Source organism: Ylistrum balloti, unplaced genomic scaffold, assembly GCF_031769215.1.
Source record: "Ylistrum balloti isolate Yb309-2 unplaced genomic scaffold, AGI_CSIRO_Ybal_v1 Utg370706, whole genome shotgun sequence".
NCBI classification, from domain to species: domain Eukaryota; kingdom Metazoa; phylum Mollusca; class Bivalvia; order Pectinida; family Pectinidae; genus Ylistrum; species Ylistrum balloti.
Genome location: NW_026782423.1, coordinates 256,417 through 274,964, shown reverse-complemented (window position 1 = coordinate 274,964; position 18,548 = coordinate 256,417). Strand labels below are relative to the sequence as shown.

Below are 18,548 nucleotides of genomic sequence, written 5' to 3'. Positions count from 1 at the left end.
TTTGTTTGACCTTTTATTATGGCTAACTTATGTGTCCATGTTTCATTTCGTAGGTAATTTGTGTGTTCTTATTTTATTTCCTGGATTACTAGTGGGGTATCTTATTACCATATTCTGTGCTTTGGCTTGTCATTACCCTCAAAGCAGTCAGATGTCTTTTTGGTATGTAAAACAAATTCTGACACCAATGATTGTTTATTTTTTTTCAGGAAGCCGTCAGTCTTTTGGAGGATAATCGATTTAGTGAGATGTTCACAAAGTCCGACTTTCAGATTGATACATCTACTGAGGAGTATAGGCTGCTTAACCCAGTCATCTCCAAACTGGACAAATCGGTCAAGCGAAAACAACAGAGTCAGCTGGCTAAACAATACGAAGAAGTTGATGCAAGTACCTTATATTATTGATTGGAAAGCTAGATAGATATGTTTCATATTTGAATAAATGAAAGTAGTTATTTTTTAGGTCATCTGACCTGAAGGGTCGAGATGACCTATAGCCATCGTGCTTCGTCCGTCGTCGTCCGCCGTCCACCGTGCACCGTGCGTCGTCTGTAAACTTTTCATTCAAAAAACTTCTTCTCAAATACTAGAAGGCCTAGGGGGCTAATACTTGGCCCATAGCATGCTGGCATGTTCAAGTGAATGACCTTGACCCACTTTCAAGGTCACAGGGGTCAAATATGTTAAAATATACAAACGACTTCTTCTCAATAAGCAAAAGGCTCAGAGTGCTGATAATGGAACTGTAGGATGCTGGGATGGAGAGCTACCAAGTTTGTTCAAATGAATGACCTCGACCCAGTTTCTAGGTCACAGGGGTCAAATATGTTAAGATATACAAACAATTTCTCTTCAATAAGCAAAAGTCCAAGAGTGCTGATAATGGACCTGTAGGATGCTGGGATGACATGCTACTAAATTTGTTCAAATGAATGACCTTGACCCACTTTCAAGGTCACAGGGGTTAAATATGTTAAAATATACAAACAACTTCTCTCAATAAGCAAAAGTCCATGAGTGCTGATATTGGGTCTGTAGCATGCTGGGATGAAGGGCTACCAAGTTTGTTCAAATGAATGACCTTGACCCACTTTCAAGGTCACAGGGGTCAAATGTATTAAAATATACAAAAGACTTCTTCTCAATAAGCAAAAGTCCAAGAGTGCTGATAATGGACCTGTAGGATGCTGGGATGACATGCTACTAAATTTGTTCAAATGAATGACCTTGACCCACTTTCAAGGTCACAGGGGTTAGATATGTTAAAATATGCAAATGACTTCTCAATAACCAAAATGATTAGAGTGCTGATATTGGGCCTGTAGGATGCTTTGAGGAAGTGTTACCAAATGTGTCCAAGTGAATGACTTTGACCCACTTTCAAGATCACAGGGTTCAAATATGTTAAAATCTGTAAACGACTTCTTCTCAGTAACCAAACGGCTCAGAGTGCTGATATTGGGCCTGTAGGATGCTGGGAGGAAGGGCTACCAAGTTTATTCAAATGAATAAAGCCCACTGTTTTAGCGGCAGACTCACTGTTGTTAGAGTTTGGCATGCTTTTTGTCAGATGACCGTTACGGCCCATGGGCCTCTTGTTTATCAAAGGCATTTTGGAGGCATGATCTTAGGGAATGTTTAAAGGTTTATTATTTTAGAAAACAACACTACGGCTGGTAATATTGGCAGTAGATTTTCTTTCCTGTATTTACAGTCTTTATAGATTGAATGTAATTCAGAAATAATTTTTGTTATCACTATCTCTTGAGAAGAACTGGATGGATCTTTCTTAAATTTTTAAGGTGGCCATCTTGGATTTTAACTTTTTAAATTTGTTGTCGCTATTTTTTGAGAAGCACTGGATGGATCTTTCTTGAATTTCATGTGCAGTTTCCTTTTGTCCCTACTTGTGCCAGTTTGAGTTTGGGACTAATCAGAAAAATAGCAGACAGGCAGTCATCTTGGATTTTGCCTAGTAAAGATCGTTATTGCTATTTCTTACGTAGTACTAAATGGATATCTCTGTAATTTCATACATATGTTCTTTTTGGTCTCTCCTTGTGCTCATTTGATTTTGGGACTGATCACAGGAAACAAAATGGCTTCCAGATGGCCATATTGGATTTGGCAGGTTAAGGAACGTTCAAATGTCTTATCATTTAGAGCAAAAGCAAAGATGAGCAGAGAAAAGAAGGGAAAGGATCCAACTTTCAAAGAGCATATCATAATCAATGTTTGGTGCCAAGATCCCTCTGGGATCTCTTGTTACATATACAATATATATATCACAGTTGGTCCTAAGTGATATTCAGTCCTGTATAAGAGATGTGTACATATACAATATATATACCACAGTTGGTCCTAAGTGATATTCAGTCCTGTATAAGAGATGTGTACATATACAATATATATACCACAGTTGGTCCTAAGTGATATTCAGTCTTGTGTAAGAGATGTGTACATATACAATATATATTCCACTGTTGGTCCTAAGTGATACTTGGTCCTGTGTAGGAGATGTGTACATATACAATATATAGTCCACAGTTGGTCCTAAGTGATATTCACACCTGTGTAGGAGATGTGTATATATACAATATATATACCACAGTTGGTCCTAAGTGATATTCAATCCTGTGTAGGAGATGTGTACATATACAATATATATAACACAGTTGGTCCTAAGTGATACTTGGTCCTGTGTAGGAGATGTGTACATATACAATATATAGTCCACAGTTGGTTCTAAGTGATACTTGGTCCTGTGTAGCAGATGTGTACATATACAATATATAGTCCACAGTTGGTCCTAAGTGATATTCAGTCCTGTGTAGGAGATGTGTACATATACAATATATAGTCCACTGTTGGTCCTAAGTGATATTCAGTCCTGTGTAGGAGATGTGTACATATACAATATATAGTCCACAGTTGGTCCTAAGTGATATTCAGTCCTGTGTAGCAGATGTGTACATAAACAATATATAGTCCACAGTTTGTCCTAAGTGATACTTGGTCCTGTGTAGGAGATGTGTACATATACAATATATAGTCCACAGTTGGTCCTAAGTGATATTCAGTCCTGTGTAAGAGATGTGTACATAACATATAGTCCACAGTTGGTCCTAAGTGATTCTTGGTCCTTTGTAGGAGATGTGTACATAAACAATATATAGTCCACAGTTGGTCCTAAGTGATACTTGGTCCTGTGTAGGAGATGTGTACATATACAATATATAGTCCACAGTTGGTTCTAAGTGATACTTGGTCCTGTGTAGCAGATGTGTACATATACAATATATAGTCCACAGTTGGTCCTAAGTGATATTCAGTCCTGTGTAAGAGATGTGTACATATACAATATATAGTCCACTGTTGGTCCTAAGTAATATTCAGTCCTGTGTAGCAGATGTGTACATATACAATATATAGTCCACAGTTGGTCCTAAGTGATATTCAGTCCTGTGTAGCAGATGTGTACATAAACAATATATAGTCCACAGTTGGTCCTAAGTGATACCCTGTGTAGCAGATGTGTATATACAATATATAGTCCACAGTTGGTTCTAAGTGTACTTGGTCCTGTGTAGAGATGTGTACATATACAATATATAGTCCACATATATATTCAGTCCTGTGTAAGAGATGTGTACATAATATATAGTCCACAGTTGGTCCTAAGTGATATTCAATTCTGTGTAGGAGATGTGTTTATATACAATATATAGTCCACAGTTGGTCCTAAGTGATATTCACACCTGTGTAGGAGATGTGTATATATACAATATATAGTCCACAGTTGGTCCTAAGTGATATTCAGTCCTGTGTAGGAGATGTGTACATAAACAATATATAGTCCACTGTTGGTCCTAAGTGATATTCAGTCCTGTGTAAGAGATGTGTACATTTACAATATATATACCACAGTTGGTCCTAAGTGATTGTGAAGTTCATATACAATATATAGTCACCATTTCTAGAGATGTGTACATAAACAATATATAGTATTTAAACTGTTAGGAATGTTGACTTTGCAAACAGGCCATCATCATTCTCAAATTAATGGTGCATTTGATCAAAACTTCTGTTGAAGGGGTTTCATGTAATTGGATAAAATAAAAGCCATATTCTCATCATGATACAAGAGGTTTTACATAGTTGTCTGAAGATTTATGAAATTGTAAGTAAGTACATAGAAGATAGATTTTAGAAATACTAAAGTTCAAATATTTGAAAAATACTGTATGATATTTAGGAAAGCTCCCATCCAGATTATATTAGTCAGTTCCTGTGTGGTATTGATTTGAAGTGATGAAAGTTGATGTGTCATCAGAAATTACAACGAACACAGAAAAAAGTACTTAGTACTGCCTTGATCAAAGTGAAACATCCTGTTGAATCTGGACTATATAATATTGATATATGATATAATGTATGTGTGGAGAGTTACATGATAGTCTGTTTTAGAGGTCAACAGGAAAGTTGGTTAATGAGAATTAAGTGCAGGAGGAAATTGATACAGAATGAAATAACATCCATAATGTTTTAGTAAATTTTACAGCGCTTGGATCAAATAAATGTGTAGGATATTACTATTAGGCCTACTCATTGTGTATTGGTTTCTGCACAATAATTTCTTTGGTCAGTTGAATAGGTCGGCAGATGTATCTCAGAAGAGTTACATGTGATAAGTTATGAATGGTTAATTCATCTTACAGAATACCTTCCTTAGAAATCAGTCAGTTTACACCAAACATCTGCAGATGTTTAGTAAGGATTCTATGTTAGGATTGCTATCATCCAAGTATATTTAATGATTAGGAATTATGGCTATAGCAGTGCCCATATCCATGGTATCAGATAACGTCATGTCGCGTCCTGTTCTGATTCAACGTAAGCACATTGCAACCTTATTCAGATTTTGGTCATATTTTATATGATGGTTAATTATGAGTATACTTTAAACATCGTTGTGTTCCAGGGACCCTAAGTCAAGGCTAACTTCACCCTTGCCCAATATGGAAAATCAACTGATTCTGTTTTATGGAATTTGGTTAAACTTTATGCAAAGATCAAGTACGAGTATACTTTGAACATTGATGTGTTTGAGGGGTTCAAGGTCAAGGTCTTAGCAGCAAGGTCAAGGTCTTAGCAGCAAGATCATCTATGTCTTACAGACATTTTCTTATCTCAGATTCATTGCCATAGAGTCTACAGATTCAAAACTGTTTTAATCACACAGGAGGAAGAAGAGGTTGAGGGTCGTGCCAGTGATGATGACAGTAGCTCTGATGATGAACATGTTTGGACAGATGATCACAAACGGGACTACCACCAGGCAAAGCGTTTACAGTATGAGCAGGATCTCCAGGATAGGCTGGAGAAAAAGGGTGGCAACAGTCAGCCAAAGTTCTACCAACTCAAAGAAGGACAAGATGCTAACAAGGAACAAACCAAGCAGAAGAGAAAAGAACTCAGGTAAGATATAAGTGCAGCTCTCATCATACTTTTCAGATCTTTGCATCTATCTTGATATAAGTCTAAGTAATAGACACTGTAATTATATATGAGGGACAACTTTATGTTTAAGTGACATAATAAACTTATATATTCTCATTACTCAATTTGCAAATAATTTGAAGTCATCCTATAATGTCACTTTATATCATGTAGATAACTCTGGAAAATTGAACCAATCTTTGTACTCATCTTATGAAAAGTTTTGAAGGAAAATGTTTCTGATTTAAATGATTTTTTACTTATGACATTGAAGATAAAGGATGAAGAACGAGTGCCAATGTAGTATGAAATTTATTGAACAAATTCAAAAACTTGAGCCTTATGGCTCGCCAATCAGATTATTCAACAAGTTTAAAAAAATATATTTGCATAGCTGTAAGATTTGGTTTTTCATATTTCACATTTTTTTATAATTAAGAAGAACTCGAAAATTGATTTCTCTTTAAAACAGACTTATTTAGATGTGGACAGTATGTTTTTACACATCAAGACAATTATGTGATGTCATCAAGACATGATTATTTATGCCATCACAATAGTGTTATTACACACGTCTCACAATATCTGGGACATGGCCTTTAGATATGATAATACAACCCAGTTATGTGACCATTCCAATATTTTGAACCATTAGCACACACCCAATAATTCTTAGTCATATACCACTATTTATGACTGACCATGTGCAGTATCAAACATGGACAACTATCAAGTGTGTCGTGGGTCTGTACATGCTTACCAACTATACATATAGAAAACTTCTGTGCCAAATGGACCTATTTTCATTATCAATTCATCACCATCTTGTAAACTTTTTCTTCCTGATTGTATGAAGGATTTTAACAGCATGTATGTTCCGTCTAATTCATTACATTCTCATACATTGTATGCCTCAGTGCATACAATTCTATGGCCCTTTGTCTGCTGAAGATGACAGTAATGTCATGTGTCCTTTGTCTGCTGAAGGTAACAGTAAAGTCATGAGCCCTTTCTCTGCTACAGTAAAATCATGGGTCCTTTGTCTGCTGAAGGTAACAGTAAAGTCATTGGCCCTTTGTCTGCTGAAGGTAACAGTAAAGTCATTGGCCCTTTGTCTGCTGAAGGTAACAGTAAAGTCGTTGGCCCTTTGTCTGCTGAAGGTAACAGTAAAGTCATTGGCCCTTTGTCTGCTGAAGGTAACAGTAAAGTCATTGGCCCTATGTCTGCTGAATGTAACAGTAAAGTCATTGGCCTTTTGTCTGCTGAAGGTAACAGTAAAGTCCTTGGCCCTATGTCTGCTGAATGTAACAGTAATGTCATTGGCCCTTTGTCTGCTGAAGGTAACAGTAAAGTCCTTGGCCCTATGTCTGCTGAATGTAACAGTAATGTCATTGGCCCTATGTCTGCTGAATGTAACAGTAAAGTCATTGGCCCTATGTCTGCTGAATGTAACAGTAAAGTCCTTGGCCCTATGTCTGCTGAATGTAACAGTAATGTCATTGGCTCTATGTCTGCTGAATGTAACAGTAACGTCCTTGGCCCTATGTCTGCTGAATGTAACAGTAAAGTCCTTGGCCCTATGTCTGCTGAAGGTAACAGTAATGTCATTGGCCCTGTGTCTGCTGAATGTAACAGTAATGTCATTGGCCCTTTGTCTGCTGAATGTAACAGTAAAGTCATTGGCCCTATGTCTGCTGAAGGTAACAGTAAAGTCATTGGCCCTATGTCTGCTGAAGGTAACAGTAAAGTCCTTGGCCCTATGTCTGCTGAATGTAACAGTAATGTCATTGGCCCTGTGTCTGCTGAATGCAACAGTAATGTCATTGGCCCTTTGTCTGCTGAAGGTAACAGTAAAGTCCTTGGCCCTATGTCTGCTGAAGGTAACAGTAAAGTCATTGGCCCTTTGTCTGCTGAATGTAACAGTAAAGTCATTGGCCCTATGTCTGCTGAATGTAACAGTAAAGTCCTTGGCCCTATGTCTGCTGAAGGTAACAGTAAAGTCATTGGCCTTTTGTCTGCTGAAGGTAACAGTAAAGTCCTTGGCCCTATGTCTGCTGAATGTAACAGTAATGTCATTGGCCCTGTGTCTGCTGAATGTAACAGTAATGTCATTGGCCCTCTGTCTGCTGAATGTAACAGTAATGTCATTGGCCCTGTGTCTGCTGAATGTAACAGTAATGTCATTGGCCCTCTGTCTGCTGAATGTAACAGTAAAGTCCTTGGCCCTATGTCTGCTGAATGTAACAGTAATGTCATTGGCCCTATGTCTGCTGAATGTAACAGTAAAGTCATTGGCCCTATGTCTGCTGAAGGTAACAGTAAAGTCATTGGCCCTTTGTCTGCTGAAGGTAACAGTAAAGTCATTGGCCCTTTGTCTGCTGAAGGTAACAGTAAAGTCATTGGCCCTTTGTCTGCTGAAGGTAACAGTAAAGTCCTTGGCCCTATGTCTGCTGAAGGTAACAGTAAAGTCATTGGCCCTTTGTCTGCTGAAGATAACAGTAAAGTCCTTGGCCCTATGTCTGCTGAAGGTAACAGTAAAGTCATTGGCCTTTTGTCTGCTGAAGGTAACAGTAAAGTCCTTGGCCCTATGTCTGCTGAATGTAACAGTAAAGTCCTTGGCCCTATGTCTGCTGAATGTAACAGTAATGTCATTGGCCCTATGTCTGCTGAATGTAACAGTAAAGTCCTTGGCCCTATGTCTGCTGAATGTAACAGTAATGTCATTGGCCCTATGTCTGCTGAATGTAACAGTAAAGTCATTGGCCCTATGTCTGCTGAAGGTAACAGTAAAGTCCTTGGCCCTATGTCTGCTGAATGTAACAGTAATGTCATTGGCCCTGTGTCTGCTGAATGTAACAGTAATGTCATTGGCCATTTGTCTGCTGAAGGTAACAGTAAAGTCATTGGCCCTATGTCTGCTGAAGGTAACAGTAAAGTCATTGGCCCTTTGTCTGCTGAATGTAACAGTAAAGTCATTGGCCCTATGTCTGCTGAATGTAACAGTAAAGTCCTTGGCCCTATGTCTGCTGAAGGTAACAGTAAAGTCATTGGCCTTTTGTCTGCTGAAGGTAACAGTAAAGTCCTTGGCCCTATGTCTGCTGAATGTAACAGTAATGTCATTGGCCCTGTGTCTGCTGAATGTAACAGTAATGTCATTGGCCCTCTGTCTGCTGAATGTAACAGTAATGTCATTGGCCCTGTGTCTGCTGAATGTAACAGTAATGTCATTGGCCCTCTGTCTGCTGAATGTAACAGTAAAGTCCTTGGCCCTATGTCTGCTGAATGTAACAGTAATGTCATTGGCCCTATGTCTGCTGAATGTAACAGTAAAGTCATTGGCCCTATGTCTGCTGAAGGTAACAGTAAAGTCATTGGCCCTTTGTCTGCTGAAGGTAACAGTAAAGTCATTGGCCCTTTGTCTGCTGAAGGTAACAGTAAAGTCATTGGCCCTTTGTCTGCTGAAGGTAACAGTAAAGTCATTGGCCCTATGTCTGCTGAAGGTAACAGTAAAGTCATTGGCCCTTTGTCTGCTGAAGATAACAGTAAAGTCCTTGGCCCTATGTCTGCTGAAGGTAACAGTAAAGTCATTGGCCTTTTGTCTGCTGAAGGTAACAGTAAAGTCCTTGGCCCTATGTCTGCTGAATGTAACAGTAATGTCATTGGCCCTATGTCTGCTGAATGTAACAGTAAAGTCCTTGGCCCTATGTCTGCTGAATGTAACAGTAATGTCATTGGCCCTATGTCTGCTGAATGTAACAGTAAAGTCCTTGGCCCTATGTCTGCTGAATGTAACAGTAATGTCATTGGCCCTATGTCTGCTGAATGTAACAGTAATGTCATTGGCCCTATGTCTGCTGAATGTAACAGTAAAGTCCTTGGCCCTATGTCTGCTGAATGTAACAGTAATGTCATTGGCCCTATGTCTGCTGAAGGTAACAGTGAAGTCCTTGGCCCTATGGCCCTATGTCTGCTGAATGTAACAGTAAAGTCCTTGGCCCTATGTCTGCTGAATGTAACAGTAATGTCATTGGCCCTATGTCTGCTGAATGTAACAGTAATGTCATTGGCCCTATGTCTGCTGAATGTAACAGTAAAGTCCTTGGCCCTATGTCTGCTGAATGTAACAGTAATGTCATTGGCCCTATGTCTGCTGAAGGTAACAGTGAAGTCCTTGGCCCTATGGCCCTATGTCTGCTGAAGGTAACAGTAAAGTACTTGGCCCTATGTCTGCTGAATATAACAGTAATGTCATTGGCCCCTATGTCTGCTGAATGTAACAGTAATGTCATTGGCCCTATGTCTGCTGAATGTAACAGTAATGTCATTGGCCTTTTGTCTGCTGAATGTAACAGTAATGTCATAAAAAACATCACAGACATATTTTCTAATTGGCTTTTATACATGGAAATTTATTCAGATGAATAAGTACATTGTCTTCCTTTCATGTACCCAGTGTGCTGAAAGAGTTATTTCACCACTTTTTTTTTTGTTTTTCTTTGATAATACATATTCAGGAAAAGGCAATGCATATATCCCAGCTTCTCATTTATATTCAAATGCATGTATTTGAAAAAAAGTAGAAAGTATTTCTTTTATTACTTGTGTTCCATGAGAGGTGATATTCATTACTTAGCTGTCAGTGTCACATGTCCTTTAGCATTTTCCTGCAACTACTTGACAATTTAGTATTTTAAAAAATGGAAATATTTTCTTTGATAATACTTGTTCTTGAAGAGGCAGTGTGCATACAGTTTGTTTATGTTACAGGAAAAGCCTTGCAGAGAGATTAGAAAGTTCACATGACAAGTCTATCATCAAGGAGTCAGGAACCAGAGGCAATAAAGAAATGACCTTTAGATGGAAAAAGGTAAGATAAAAAAACAAGGGTGGCTAATCAGAAATTGTACTTGAATTTTCAATTTTTCTTGTATATTTTGGCAAAATATTGACAAATTCAACATCATGGTAAAACAAAATTTTTTTACCAATTTTTTTTATAGTTGCATATATATATATATAAAGTGTTTCACCTTATGAAAATTGACAGTTAGTGTTTGCCGAAATATGCACAAAAAGAAATTAAGTGATAATTATAAAAAGGAAAATCCTTTTCTGTTGATCAACAGCCTGGTTATATAAACAATTTTGCATCATATATGATAGCATGTGCACACAAGACACCGTTGCCTGTAAACAAAAATGGCTTCCCGCCTGAATCAGTCACAACTATGTTGGCAAGTAATGTCACTTATTTCAGAATTCTGAATTGAATTATCAAATAACATTTGCCACACTGATAACAAGAATTCGGTGCTGAAAAATGTGATTTTACTTATTGTGTCACTAATGTCACTGCCTGCCATCATGTTTTCATGTTAACAAAATAAAGTGCTTCGTTTTCTAGATTATTATGTAACATTATCAATGCTAAATTGGAAAGGGTTTCCCCAACCAAAGAAAAGGTCAACATGAAAATTGACTGTGGCTATCGGTAAAGCAGAAACGTTTAAGGAAATATCTATAACTTGTACAATCAGTAACAAGATTAATGTTTTTACTGTGATGTCCATTTTAAGCTCCAAACATTACTGCAACAGCTGCTAGCAATAATGCAAAAAGCAAAAATGTTCAACTGTTGCACCATGGTAACAGGTAATCGATTTTTTCATTGCATAAATTTTTTTTCTTTAAATCTGACCCCAAAAATGTACTTGCGCATATACCCGAGTGCGTACTATTTCCGCGAATTGATAGTTGTCACTTTTGAAGGGAATATTTGAGATGCCAGGTTATTTCTATAGCTTCAGCATGAAGAGGTTTCCAATATTGTAGATGTCAGAACAGCATTTTTTTTCATTACAGAATGAACGGGAGAGTCGACGACAGAAAGCTAACAAAGAACACTATGAGGAAAGAAAGAAGTTACGACGAACAGCAGGGGAGATAAGCAAAGGGTTTAAGGAAAAACCAAAGTACTGGATGGGCAAAAAAGTGACATGAAAGAAATGTGATGACACAGTGTGCAGTCAATTTATTTTTTTGATGAAAACAGTGTTATATTCGCATACATCTACAGTGGAAAAATGAAGTTAGATACAGGACATAGACAGACTCATGACTATCTAAGGCCAGAAAAGTTTGTGGCAACAAAATAACTCCAGAATGAAACTATGGATACATATTGAGTGGATGAGATTTATGCCACAATATTATCATGGCATTAGATACGTTATATAATAAATAAACTTTGGAGGCAAACCAACAACTATGACAATGTACTGTAGGTTAAGGTTATTATAGATATCAATATTTGATACTCCAATTATCATGAATATCAGAAAAATCAAATTAAAACTATTATTGTTTATAGCAATATGGAAGTAGGTGGATTATTATTCAAGTGCCCAATGCAGGTCGCCATTATCATCTCAGTAATTCTGAATTCTTTAGTAACTATGTATTAATCAAATCACTAAGATATAGTCCTGTTCTTGTTAAAATCCTGCTATTATACTATTAACAGAGCTTTTAGGGTTTTTTTTTAAGTTACAGCCCTATATGTCACTTTATTCAAAGCATTTCTGATAATGTATCTTCTGTGTTAAATAAGCTTCTGTTTGGATAATTGAGTATCATACAAAAAACAGTTGATAACTCACAAGACCCATGTTTGTCATAACAAAGTAAGGTCACAAGACCTATGTTTGTCATAACAAAGTAAGGTCACAAGCCCCATGATATGACTCATTAGTTATTCTGGTGGTTTTGTTGTGTGATATAATGGTAGATGTGTTTGACGCTCGTTAGTAAGTCTGTTGTTTTTGTTGTGTGATATAATAGTAGATATGTTTGACGCTCATCAGTAAGTCTGATGGTTGTGTTGTGTGATAATGGTAGATATGTTTGACGCTCATCAGTAAGTCTGGTGGTTGTGTTGTGTGATATAATGGTAGATATGTTTGACGCTCATCAGTAAGTCTGATGGTTGTGTTGTGTGATATAATGGTAGATGTGTTTGATGCTTGTTAGTAAGTCTGGTGGTTGTGTTGTGTGATATATTGGTAGATATGTTTGACGCTCATCAGTAAGTCTGGTGGTTGTGTTGTTTGAAATAATGGTAGATGTGTTTGATGCTTGTTAGTAAGTCTGGTGGTTGTGTTGTGTGATATATTGGTAGATATGTTTGATGCTCATCAGTAAGTCTGGTGGTTGTGTTGTTTGAAATAATGGTAGATGTGTTTGATGCTTGTTAGTAAGTCTGTTGGTTGTGTTGTGTGATATATTGGTAGATGTGTTTGATGCTTGTTAGTAAGTCTGGTGGTTGTGTTGTGTGATATATTGGTAGATGTGTTTGACGCTCATCAGTAAGTCTGGTGGTTGTGTTGTGTGATATAATGGTAGATATGTTTGACGCTCATCAGTAAGTCTGATGTTTATGTTGTGTGATATATTGGTAGATATGTTTGATGCTCATCAGTAAGTCTGATGGTTGTGTTGTGTGATATAATGGTAGATGTGTTTGATGCTTGTTAGTAAGTCTGGTGGTTGTGTTGTGTGATATATTGGTAGATATGTTTGACGCTCATCAGTAAGTCTGGTGGTTGTGTTGTTTGAAATAATGGTAGATGTGTTTGATGCTTGTTAGTAAGTCTGGTGGTTGTGTTGTGTGATATATTGGTAGATATGTTTGACGCTCATCAGTAAGTCTGGTGTTTATGTTGTGTGATATATTGGTAGATATGTTTGACGCTCATCAGTAAGTCTGGTGGTTGTGTTGTTTGAAATAATGGTAGATGTGTTTGATGCTTGTTAGTAAGTCTGTTGGTTGTGTTGTGTGATATATTGGTAGATGTGTTTGATGCTTGTTAGTAAGTCTGGTGGTTGTGTTGTGTGATATAATGGTAGATGTGTTTGATGCTTGTTAGTAAGTCTGGTGGTTGTGTTGTGTGATATATTGGTAGATGTGTTTGAAGGTCGTTAGTACGTCTGATAGAATCAACTGTGACATGTAAATACCATAGGTTGCAGATGCAGAGATTTTTTTTTTATTTTTTTATTTTTCAAGAGTTTTTAATGTACATAACAATTACATCAACAAAACATCATCAAACATACAACATACAATATGCTCACTCACACATCACCATTATCTCGATTAAGTTGCATCATCATCATCATCATCATCATCATCATCATCATCATCGTCATCATCATCATCATCATCATCATCATCATCATCATAATCATCACCATAATCATCATCATCATCATCATCATCATTATCATCATCATCACAAACACCATCACCGTAATCATCATCATCATCATCATCACAAACACCATCACCGTAATCATCATCATCATCATCATCATCATCATCACAAACACCATCATCGTAATCATCATCAGAAGAAGAAGAAAAAGAAACACCATCATCATCATCATCATCATCATCATCATCATTATCATCATCGTCATCATCATCATAAACATTACCGTCATCATTATCTTCTTCATTATAAACATTACCTCATCATCATTATCCTCCTCATTATAAACACTACCTCCTCATCATAATCATCAGTCATCATGATCTCAATCAAGTAATCATGTCAATACATTCTTCATCATTGTCATATTCAATATGCCTTTGTCACCACCTTCATGTCAATAGATTCATCCTCAGCATTCATTATCACATATGCACCTCATCATCAACCTAACTATCAACACAATTTGTCATTATAACTTGAAATCCATCCATACATCATCGCCTGGCATTTTCATCAACACCCTTACTAACATCACAACACTACCCTTACACACCCACTCCTACACATACATCAATACTACACATAAAGATAAAGAGGAGAGAAAGAGAGAGAGAAAGAGAGAGAGAGAGAGAGGGGCGGAGAGAGAGGTGATCTGGGTTAGTAAAAATTGCAATAATCAGCGAAACAATAGGGACTCGAGTATAAAGAAAAAATACCTATAAGGGTAAGCAAGGGGCCTGCTATACTGTAAAGACAGAGAATACTAAAATACGGTAAAACATACTACATGACAGTAAATGTATTTAAAGTTAAGAATTGGCCAATTCCAATAATTTTCTCCATTTTCTCCATTCCTCATTAAAACTTAACTGTGCCTGTTCACCTTTACTATTGGCAATATATTTCTGAAAGGTATAAAATTCCCTGACTGAATAAATAAGACTATATACACTTAAGGCTTTGTGTTGACATCTTGCCTTATATATGTAATATTTAATGATAATTAAGATTTCATTGTCAAGTTTGCTACTGATTAACTGATTTTTATTAGCAATGAAACCAAACAGAAAACTTATTTTATTGAAGGAAAATGGAATAAAAAGAGCCTCCAGCAAAACTTCTACACTTTCTAAAAATTTTTGAACTTCTGGACATTCCCACATAATATGAATAATTGTCTCCTTTTCTAAGTTACAGAATGTACAGTGTGGGTTATTCAGTAGTCGAATTTTAAACATATATAAATTTGTTGTTAAGATGTGTTGAACCACTCTGTACTGAAACCATTGAAGTTTTGTATTTTTTGTTGCACGAAAACAATTTTTATAAATATCCCTCCAAAAAAATTTAGAACATCAAATTCTAATATTTCTTCCCATCTTTTCCTCCCAATAGAAATTGTGTCGTTTTTTACTAAAAGATTATATATATCTTTTAACCCATTTCCTTTTTTTACAAAACACTCAATACTATTTGGAATGGTTGGAAAAACTTGAGAGGTACATGTTCTTACAAAGTCAGATCTAGCTAAATATTACTTAACCACAGAGACTACACCATGGTATTCAAGGAAATTTGAATTTACATTATAAATTTGCTTAAAATCTTGAAAAGTGTAGAAAGTGCCAGTAGAAAAATCTTTGAATAAATCATTAACTATCATCACTCCCTTATCATACCATGTCTTGTAGAATATACTTGTCTTCCCTATCAACAAATCTTTATTATACCATAAAGGAGTTTTCCAAATATTTTTCTTAACATATTCTACCCCCACCCTTTCACTGAACCTCAACAGGGCCTTGAAAACATCACTCCAGAAATTATTTCTACAGATATTACAACATTTCTGAATGTAATCACTTCCACAGGAAGATAGCATATGTAGGTCAATATATGTTTGAAGAATTGCTTGCCATTTAGCAGATTTCTGGTGTAATCTTCTAATCCAGCCTAATTTCAGACTATCTATAAACAACTTTATATCTACCATTCTAAGTCCACCGTTATCAAAATTCTGGGTAAAAATATCTCTCTTTACCTTGTCAGTTTTACTGTTCCATAAAAAGCTAAAAAGGATGGAGTTGAGCTTATTCAAGAACTGGTTGTCTGGGTTTGGCAAAGACATAAATAAATGGTTTAACTGTGATATCATTAAAGATTTAATAAGATGAATTTTCCCAATTGGAGTCAGTGATCTCCTATTCCACATCTTAATGATAGATTTCAATTTAATTAATTTTTTATCATAGTTTAATTTTGGAATTTCATGAAGATTGACACTGAATTCAATTCCAAGAAGCGTGAATTTGACCTTTCCCCACTGTAATTTCAAGTCAGGTAACAAAGTATCTTCACTATATTTTTTACTTCCTATCCAGATCACTTGTGTTTTGTCAATATTTAGATTCAAACCAGAGAATTTTGCGAAAGCATTCAATTCTAAAATAGATTCTTTTAATGATATCTCAGAGCCATCTAATATAAGAGAGGTGTCGTCTGCATATTGTGAGATAAGAATTGGAATATTACTGATGTTTATACCCTTAATGTTTTTGTTATGTTTTAGTTTAATGGCCAAAATTTCAACACAGAGAATAAAGATATATGGCGCGATTGGATCACCTTGTCGACAGCCCCTTCTTATATTGATGGATGAAGATACATTACCACCTTGATTAACAAAAGCACTGACATTAGTATGAAAAACTTTTATCCATTTACGAATATCTGGACCAAAATTTAAAAATTTGAAAACCTTGTCAATAAATTTCCATGAAACGGAATCAAATGCTTTCTCAAAATCTATCATTAACAGCATTCCGGGAATATTTTTTTCCTCTACATGTTGCATAATGTCATATATTAATCTTGTGTTCTCCCCAATATAACGACCTGAGATAAAACCTGACTGATCCTCACTAATTAATTTGTCTAAAATTTTCTTAATTCTTCTAGCTATGGTTCCTGATGCAATCTTATATACTATATTCAACAATGTAATTGGTCGCCAATTCTTAAGAAATTGTCTAGACATATCTCCCTTTGGAATACATACTATAACCCCCTGCCTTTGTGTAACCGATAACCTCCCTTTTTCATAACCCAAATTAATAGACCTTAAAATGAACCCCCCAAGATATTTCCAAAAACATTTAAAAAAACTTGACAGTAAAACCATCCGTACCTGGGCTTTTATTATTTTTCATACACTTCAAAATAATTGTTGCTTCCTCCAAAGTTATTTGCCCTTCTAAACTTTCTGAAACAGCGTTGTCTAATTTCAAAACATTACAACTATTTAAGAGATCATTTAAATTGACGTCTTCTACACTTCTATTATCATCATATAATTTTTTGTAAAATGACCGTACTTCCTCAAGAATTTCATCTTGTCCAGTTAATGTGCCCTTATCCTCTGTTTCTAACTTGGGTATAATTTTGGAGGTAAAATTTCTGTTTTCTAGATTGAAAAAATATTTTGTTGGTTTTTCTCCTTCCTCTTGCCATCTCGCTCTAGATCTAACAATGCTACCTTTAATCCTATCTAATCTTATTTTTTCTAATTCCTTGTTCAAATGCTCTAATTTCTCTGTATCTACATGGTCTTGATCTTCAATGTTTTGTATTTCATTTCTTATACTTTTTGCAGCCATATTTTGTTGTTTTTTTCTGTGAGATGAATATGAAATTGTTTTGCTCCTGATTTCCATCAATAAAGTTTCTTGAAAAAGCTGGTCATCAATCATGAACTGTAAGTCTGTATCTGGGATATTCTCCATATTATTATGATTATAAATAGGAAGACAATATTGTGTTTTTATTTCCAAGATGGTCTGTTTTATTAGTTTTAAATAATCTTCATCATACAATAAAGAAGAATTGAATTTCCAAAATCCTCTACCACGTTTAAATTCATTAAATTTTAGATTAAGAAATGGAAAAGAGTGGTCTGATCTATAACTCGGCTCAATGCAAGACTTATTTACGCTAGATAATAAGTTTTCAGAGATAAGAAAAAAATCTAACCTTGATTGCTTCAGAGGATTTTTTTTCCTCCATGTGTATCTTTTACTGTCTGGATTTACTTCCCTATAAATATCTACTAGAGAATCATTTTCAATGATTTCTAAAACCTTTTCTCTGGCCTTTGAATCATTAATATTTTTATAACTACTATCATAATCAAGATCCGGATTAAGAACTAAATTAAAATCACCACAAACAATATATTTGTCATTCCCAAATTCATCTAATGTATTAATTAAAGTATCATAAAAAAGTGGCGAGTCAGTGTTTGGACCATACAGTGTAATAAGTGTAATATCTGACCCCTCCATAACAATATCTAATGCTAAAAAATTTCCCGATTGGTCCTTCTTTTCCCTCTTAACCTTATATTCAAAATTGTTATTAAATAAAATAGCAGATGCAAAGATATTGATATGCAGAAATGGAAAAATCACAGTAGGGAAATTAAAAAATTATCACGCTTATCATACAACTTTATGGAAAGCAGAATATGCTGTTGGAAAAGATCAATCAAGATAAGCAGCTGATGTAGAAGTGTCTATAGTATCTTTGATTTCCAATTCTGGCAGATACATACGATAGACCTGGTCAATTAATTTCTTGTTATTTAAGTCAAGACGTCATCAGTATATCTGAAAGTGAAATGAAACGACTAATTTGGTAAGCCATTCAATAAATGCAGCCTCGTATGAAAACAAAAAACAAGTCAGCCAACAGAGGGACAGTTAGTTCCTATAGGTAT

General features: G+C 35.8%; 1 protein-coding gene across 1 annotated transcript in view; it reads left to right on the top strand.

Moving 5' to 3' along the window:
- The window catches only part of LOC132557646 (nucleolar protein 10-like), a 34,329-nt gene extending 22,248 nt beyond the window's left edge, over window positions 1–12,081 (top strand). Inside the window, exons 16-19 of the mRNA XM_060222166.1 lie at window positions 210–386; window positions 5,248–5,480; window positions 10,269–10,368; window positions 11,364–12,081. Of these exons, the coding sequence (XP_060078149.1) occupies window positions 210–386; window positions 5,248–5,480; window positions 10,269–10,368; window positions 11,364–11,501 (648 nt within the window). The 3' untranslated portion in view covers window positions 11,502–12,081. The remainder of the gene's footprint in view (window positions 1–209; window positions 387–5,247; window positions 5,481–10,268; window positions 10,369–11,363) is intronic.
- Window positions 12,082–18,548: the final 6,467 nt, after the last annotated feature.